General features: G+C 33.2%; 2 protein-coding genes across 2 annotated transcripts; both read left to right on the top strand.

Annotated features, from left to right (window-relative positions):
- Window positions 1-225: 225 nt before the first annotated feature.
- LOC123037243 lies at window positions 226-924 on the top strand. Its single transcript, XM_044457116.1, has 2 exons — window positions 226-579; window positions 797-924. Exons 1-2 carry the CDS (start codon window positions 291-293, stop codon window positions 922-924), a joined length of 417 nt encoding a protein of 138 aa, XP_044313051.1. The 5' UTR covers window positions 226-290.
- Window positions 925-6,544: 5,620 nt separating this feature from the next.
- Window positions 6,545-7,242, top strand: LOC123037242. Its single transcript, XM_044457115.1, has 2 exons — window positions 6,545-6,898; window positions 7,115-7,242. Exons 1-2 carry the CDS (start codon window positions 6,610-6,612, stop codon window positions 7,240-7,242), a joined length of 417 nt encoding a protein of 138 aa, XP_044313050.1. The 5' UTR covers window positions 6,545-6,609.
- The last annotated feature ends 721 nt before the right edge of the window (window positions 7,243-7,963 follow it).

Genomic DNA, 7,963 nt, shown 5'->3' with positions numbered 1-7,963 from the left:
TTTTTGTGCAACATTTTAGCAATTTTTTTGCTTTTCTTTCAATATTTTTAAGGCTAATTTAAAAAATTAAATTTTTGTTTGTGAAATGTCTTCTGAAAATCACTGTTTCTATGATACGTACAAAAAAACCTGCTAAAATTACGAAAATTCCTGCAAATAGGCTGTTAAACTTGATAATAGACAGTGTCCGAATAAATTTTGTGCTGACTGTAAGTGATCAAGCATGCGTTTCCCGATAGTGCCATTGCGCAAGGGCAGCTTCGCTTACGTACAATGTACTGGCACCTGTGATGAAGGAGCAACTGATCTCTAGCATGAAACGGTGCGTTTCTGCAGCGGGAAGGCCTGTGTTCTCCATAATCATTGATGAATCGACTGATGTTTCGTGTACAATGGTCTTGGCGTGTGCTGTTATGTATTTCGACAGTGCAGCGCAAACAAAATTCTTGTTCACCATTGACTTAGAGGGTGAAAGAGCAGTCGACCTTTTTGCAGCACTCAGCGATGGACTCAAACTTAATGGCTTTGACATCAGTAATATAATTGGATTTGCTGCAGACACTACTAAAGTGAAGTATGGTGAGCGCAATAGCATTATGACGAAGATACGAGACGTCACCAAATCATGTTTCTTTGTAAAATGTGTTTGCCATTCGTCTGCTCTTGCTTCAAGCTATCCTTGCAAGCAACTGCCTCGAAACTTAGAGCAAACCATTAAAGAGCTACATATATAACTACTTTTCAAAAATTCTAAGCTTCGACGAAAATTTAAAAAAAAAAATTTAATTCTTCTTAGATTCTCCTGCACATAATATACTTAACCACTACGAGATATGTTGGCTATCGTTTCATTCTTGTGTGGCACGCATACTAGAACAGTGGGATGCCCTCATTGCATTCTTCCAAGAAGAATATGAAATTTAAAAAATCCAACTGTTGAACTTTATCTATTATTTTTGGATTATATACTTGCTTTAGTGAACAAATTCAATATTATATTCCAGTCTAGTCGATCTGTTGTACACTATTTCTATAAAACTATGTCCGAATTTTACAAAAGTATATTGGCTTGTTATATGATTTAAATGCCATAGAGCCAACAAACACATTTTATTTTTTACATATAAAAGACATGTATCTCGGAATAAAAGTGGCAACTGAACTTTCGACAAATAGCTTGGGCAAAGAACATAAATTGGCTTTTTTGAAACGTAGCCAGTTATTTTTAATCGAGTTATGCGTACAACTAAAAAAAGATTACCGTTACAAGATAACTTTCTGAAAATTTTAAGTTTTTTGGATCCAAATTATTATTACAATCAAAATTGTCACTCGTTGTTCAAGCTGTATGAACGCTTTCCCGATTTTGTCAATGATCCACAAATAATTGACAATGAGTATCGAACAATGAAAACTGACGACATTTTTAAAATGCTTTTGACTAAAAATCTTAATTGCGATACATTCTGGTGCGAATTGAGTCAGTTAAAAGATATAAATAATTGCTATAAATATGCGAATATTTCGAAATTTGCTCAATCTATGTTAATTTTGCCCGTTTCTAATGCGTCGTGCGAACGCATATTCTCCCAAATTAATTTAATCAAAACTAAAAATCGAAACCGCTTTAAAAATGTAAATGTATCACATATATTACATGTAAAACAATCGTTGCACGAAAATGGGTGCAATAATTTTAAGCCCAATGAACAAATTTTAAGTAAAGATCTCAACAAATTTAATTTAAGCAGCTCTGACGAAGAAGGCTAGTAAATTTAATTAAATGTGATATTCCGATCTTAAAAGAAACTTTCAAGACTGGACAAAGAAGTTCCTTTATTATTATATTTTAAGAACATGGTACTCTATGATTGGACAAAGAAGTTCCTTTATTATTATATTTTAAGAACATGTTATTCTATGATTGGACAAAGAAGTTCCTTTATTATTTTGTTTTAAGAACATCTTACTCGATGACTGGGCAAAGAAGTTCCTCTATTATTTTATTTTAAGAAAATGTTACAAAATAAATTTTAAGCATTTAATTAATTTTAAGACTTCAAATATATATTGGAATTGAATACGAATGCATATTGTTTTAGTTTTATGTTGGACTGAAATATTAATCTTGTAAAATGAAATAAAAACAAACATTTTTTGTAATGGTAAAAACCTTATTTTTTCTATATATAATAAGTCAATTATTATTTTTACATATTACATATAATGGTATTTATAGTGGTATTTTGTAAAATATGAAATAGTATTTTATAGTATATTTTTGAGACCAAATTGGTATTTCTCGTTTGGTCCGGCGCGGTCACGCTGATCTTGACCCACCTTAGTCTGTAGTTTAGTTTTCATGGCTGTAAGATTGTGTAAAATCCCACAAACAACCGGAATCACCAAAGACACTGTCACAGCAGTACTCGAAGATGTGTGTACCGTTGCATGCTCAAAAGGTGAAAGATGTTAGCGGCATTAACCCTTTGGGCGTGTTTAGTAGCACACTTGCTATGGCAACCTCTGTAATCAAAATTCTGTCCACCATAAAATAGGCGCTGTTCCATCTTGTAGGACATTCTTGCTTTAAGCTATGTATAAGCACGTTCGCATTCCTGGGCCTCTTTAAACTTGGCATACGCAATTGTGCTACTTTAAAAAAAAAGGAAACAATGCGCTTACACTTTTCAAGAATGGGCTTAACTTTTCCTATAGCCAAACAGTCCTGGACAGTCAAATTGATTGAATGCGCAAAGCAAGGAATATGTCTTATTTGTAGTATCTCACATGCTTTTATCATATTTTTGGCGTTATCTGTGACCATTGCAGTGACCTTTCCTAAAACTCTCTATTCCTCGAGTACTGTGCGTATAGAGTTTGCAATATTTTTAGAAGAATGGCTCGTTTCGTCGAGGAGCTTTTCAGTGGACAAAATAGCGTTGCGCAATTCAAAATCCTCTGTTATAAAATGGCACGTCACAGTAACGTAGAACTCGTTGGCTCTGGACATCCAGCAATCTGATGTTATTGCACAGTGCCTTACGTTTTTTAAAAAGGCGGACAACTTGGCCTTCTTTTCATCGTATGCATTTAAAATCGAAACATTTCTTAAGGTGGTCCGTGAAGGCAATTTATACCTTGGATCAAGAAGGCTTATTTATTTTCCTTTATTTTCCACCACTGAAAAAGGGCACAGGTCTGAGGTAATTTAGTAGCATAAGGCACTGTCCAATTTTTGTTTGCGGTTCGACGACTTTTCGTATTTTTTGTCAATGAATGACAGAATTGAGGGCGTCTGTCTTTGTGACTGAATGGCTTTTAAGCGGCAAGACAAGTGTGTTGTATTGCCACTTGTTTGGTAGGTTTTACCACATTTTATGCATTTGGCTGTCTTGCTATCAGCAGATTTGTCAAAATAGTTCCAAACAGCAGATTGCCCATATTTTGTCCGGTTATTTGGAACCGTATCTTTTTCAACCGGACCCAACCTAAAACTTTAAAAGCCTATAAAAGATGAACCAAAAGAATAATCCAAACATTTTAAACGCTCAATGATTCTCTTATGTTCAAACTTAATATTTATTCATTTCACGTATTTTAAATTAATTTCTAATTATTTATTTTTAATTTATAATTTATAACGAAAAAACAACGAATGGCCAGACCACAGCTTATTTCAACCAAATAGTTTGCAGCTGTCCAATCCTTTGGATTCCAAATTATTCGGAGGGCTTAATCCTTTTTTAATAAATAGTTCGGAGATCTTAATCCTTTGGATTCCAAAATAGGATGAGAGCCCAATCCTTTTTCTGATACATTTATAAATACCTGAGAGCTCAATCCGTTGGATTCTAAATAATTAGGAGAGCTCAATCCTTGTTCTAAAAGATTTAGTTTATAAAGTCTTGTGTTGAATTCAGATCTAATTTAATTTTAAATTGTTTTTGGTGCTGCTCGCACAACAAAACAACACAAGTTTCATTATTATGAATTTTGTGAATTTTAGTTTGAAAGAATTTTCTAACTGATTCAACATTTAGACCTATTATAGGCCCAAAAAACAAGAAATTCGCCTTATTTTTGACTTCAAAGGCATCGCACCTTAAATTGCGATACATTCTGGTGCGAATTGAGTCAGTTAAAAGATATAAATAATTGCTATAAATATGCGAATATTTCGAAATTTGCTCAATCTATGTTAATTTTGCCCGTTTCTAATGCGTCGTGCGAACGCATATTCTCCCAAATTAATTTAATCAAAACTAAAAATCGAAACCGTATGTATCACATATATTACATGTAAAACAATCGTTGCACGAAAATGGGTGCAATAATTTTAAGCCCAATGAACAAATTTTAAGTAAAGATCTCAACAAATTTAATTTAAGCAGCTCTGACGAAGAAGGCTAGTAAATTTAATTAAATGTGATATTCCGATCTTAAAAGAAACTTTCAAGACTGGACAAAGAAGTTCCTTTATTATTATATTTTAAGAACATGGTACTCTATGATTGGACAAAGAAGTTCCTTTATTATTATATTTTAAGAACATGTTATTCTATGATTGGACAAAGAAGTTCTTTTATTATTTTGTTTTAAGAACATCTTACTCGATGACTGGGCAAAGAAGTTCCTCTATTATTTTATTTTAAGAAAATGTTACAAAATAAATTTTAAGCATTTAATTAATTTTAAGACTTCAAATATATATTGGAATTGAATACGAATGCATATTGTTTTAGTTTTATGTTGGACTGAAATATTAATCTTGTAAAATGAAATAAAAACAAACATTTTTTGTAATGGTAAAAACCTTATTTTTTCTATATATAATAAGTCAATTATTATTTTTACATATTACATATAATGGTATTTATAGTGGTATTTTGTAAAATATGAAATAGTATTTTATAGTATATTTTTGAGACCAAATTGGTATTTCTCGTTTGGTCCGGCGCGGTCACGCTGATCTTGACCCACCTTAGTCTGTAGTTTAGTTTTCATGGCTGTAAGATTGTGTAAAATCCCACAAACAACCGGAATCACCAAAGACACTGTCACAGCAGTACTCGAAGATGTGTGTACCGTTGCATGCTCAAAAGGTGAAAGATGTTAGCGGCATTAACCCTTTGGGCGTGTTTAGTAGCACACTTGCTATGGCAACCTCTGTAATCAAAATTCTGTCCACCATAAAATAGGCGCTGTTCCATCTTGTAGGACATTCTTGCTTTAAGCTATGTATAAGCACGTTCGCATTCCTGGGCCTCTTTAAACTTGGCATACGCAATTGTGCTACTTTAAAAAAAAGGAAACAATGCGCTTACACTTTTCAAGAATGGGCTTAACTTTTCCTATAGCCAAACAGTCCTGGACAGTCAAATTGATTGAATGCGCAAAGCAAGGAATATGTCTTATTTGTAGTATCTCACATGCTTTTATCATATTTTTGGCGTTATCTGTGACCATTGCAGTGACCTTTCCTAAAACTCTCTATTCCTCGAGTACTGTGCGTATAGAGTTTGCAATATTTTTAGAAGAATGGCTCGTTTCGTCGAGGAGCTTTTCAGTGGACAAAATAGCGTTGCGCAATTCAAAATCCTCTGTTATAAAATGGCACGTCACAGTAACGTAGAACTCGTTGGCTCTGGACATCCATTTATTTTTAATTTATAATTTATAACGAAAAAACAACGAATGGCCAGACCACAGCTTATTTCAACCAAATAGTTTGCAGCTGTCCAATCCTTTGGATTCCAAATTATTCGGAGGGCTTAATCCTTTTTTAATAAATAGTTCGGAGATCTTAATCCTTTGGATTCCAAAATAGGATGAGAGCCCACTCCTTTTTCTGATACATTTATAAATACCTGAGAGCTCAATCCGTTGGATTCTAAATAATTAGGAGAGCTCAATCCTTGTTCTAAAAGATTTAGTTTATAAAGTCTTGTGTTGAATTCAGATCTAATTTAATTTTAAATTGTTTTTGGTGCTGCTCGCACAACAAAACAACATAAGTTTCATTATTATGAATTTTGCGAATTTTAGTTTGAAAGAATTTTCTAACTGATTCAACATTTAGACCTATTATAGGCCTTCAGCCTACACTCAAAAAGCCCTCGAAAATCTAGTGGCAAATCTTAAACTCCTTCCATTTTGACCAATCGCATCAAAAAAACACATAAAAACTAACAATAAACAAAAAAAAAATCATGCAGAAAATTACTCCGAAGTAATTTCAACTAAACTACTTTAAAAATAATCACCGCTTACCGTTGAGTTCAGAAATAAACACAATAAATGAGAAATGTACGAATAATTTTTGTGCAACATTTTAGCAATTTTTTTGCTTTTCTTTCAATATTTTTAAGGCTAATTTAAAAAATTAAATTTTTGTTTGTGAAATGTCTTCTGAAAATCACTGTTTCTATGATACGTACAAAAAAACCTGCTAAAATTACGAAAATTCCTGCAAATAGGCTGTTAAACTTGATAATAGACAGTGTCCGAATAAATTTTGTGCTGACTGTAAGTGATCAAGCATGCGTTTCCCGATAGTGCCATTGCGCAAGGGCAGCTTCGCTTACGTACAATGTACTGGCACCTGTGATGAAGGAGCAACTGATCTCTAGCATGAAACGGTGCGTTTCTGCAGCGGGAAGGCCTGTGTTCTCCATAATCATTGATGAATCGACTGATGTTTCGTGTACAATGGTCTTGGCGTGTGCTGTTATGTATTTCGACAGTGCAGCGCAAACAAAATTCTTGTTCACCATTGACTTAGAGGGTGAAAGAGCAGTCGACCTTTTTGCAGCACTCAGCGATGGACTCAAACTTAATGGCTTTGACATCAGTAATATAATTGGATTTGCTGCAGACACTACTAAAGTGAAGTATGGTGAGCGCAATAGCATTATGACGAAGATACGAGACGTCACCAAATCATGTTTCTTTGTAAAATGTGTTTGCCATTCGTCTGCTCTTGCTTCAAGCTATCCTTGCAAGCAACTGCCTCGAAACTTAGAGCAAACCATTAAAGAGCTACATATATAACTACTTTTCAAAAATTCTAAGCTTCGACGAAAATTTAAAAAAAAAATTTAATTCTTCTTAGATTCTCCTGCACATAATATACTTAACCACTACGAGATATGTTGGCTATCGTTTCATTCTTGTGTGGCACGCATACTAGAACAGTGGGATGCGCTCATTGCATTCTTCCAAGAAGAATATGAAATTTAAAAAATCCAACTGTTGAACTTTATCTATTATTTTTGGATTATATACTTGCTTTAGTGAACAAATTCAATATTATATTCCAGTCTAGTCGATCTGTTGTACACTATTTCTATAAAACTATGTCCGAATTTTACAAAAGTATATTGGCTTGTTATATGATTTAAATGCCATAGAGCCAACAAACACATTTTATTTTTTACATATAAAAGACATGTATCTCGGAATAAAAGTGGCAACTGAACTTTCGACAAATAGCTTGGGCAAAGAACATAAATTGGCTTTTTTGAAACGTAGCCAGTTATTTTTAATCGAGTTATGCGTACAACTAAAAAAAGATTACCGTTACAAGATAACTTTCTGAAAATTTTAAGTTTTTTGGATCCAAATTATTATTACAATCAAAATTGTCACTCGTTGTTCAAGCTGTATGAACGCTTTCCCGATTTTGTCAATGATCCACAAATAATTGACAATGAGTATCGAACAATGAAAACTGACGACATTTTTAAAATGCTTTTGACTAAAAATCTTAATTGCGATACATTCTGGTGCGAATTGAGTCAGTTAAAAGATATAAATAATTGCTATAAATATGCGAATATTTCGAAATTTGCTCAATCTATGTTAATTTTGCCCGTTTCTAATGCGTCGTGCGAACGCATATTCTCCCAAATTAATTTAATCAAAACTAAAAATCGAAACCGCTTTAAAAATGTAAATGTAT

This window comes from Drosophila rhopaloa, unplaced genomic scaffold (genome assembly GCF_018152115.1).
Source record: "Drosophila rhopaloa isolate 14029-0021.01 unplaced genomic scaffold, ASM1815211v1 contig_155, whole genome shotgun sequence".
NCBI lineage: Eukaryota > Metazoa > Arthropoda > Insecta > Diptera > Drosophilidae > Drosophila > Drosophila rhopaloa.
Note: the sequence above shows the minus strand (reverse complement) of the source record. Positions and strands in the feature narration are given on the sequence as shown.

Bases quoted from the DNA above. Each gene is read 5' to 3' on its own strand.
- LOC123037243 (XM_044457116.1), top strand. From the start codon at position 291: ATGAAGGAGCAACTGATCTCTAGCATGAAACGGTGCGTTTCTGCAGCG. The intron at 580-796 runs GTGAGCGCAATA...AATTCTTCTTAG, and splicing joins CACTACTAAAGTGAAGTATG to ATTCTCCTGCACATAATATA.
- LOC123037242 (XM_044457115.1), top strand. From the start codon at position 6,610: ATGAAGGAGCAACTGATCTCTAGCATGAAACGGTGCGTTTCTGCAGCG. The intron at 6,899-7,114 runs GTGAGCGCAATA...AATTCTTCTTAG, and splicing joins CACTACTAAAGTGAAGTATG to ATTCTCCTGCACATAATATA.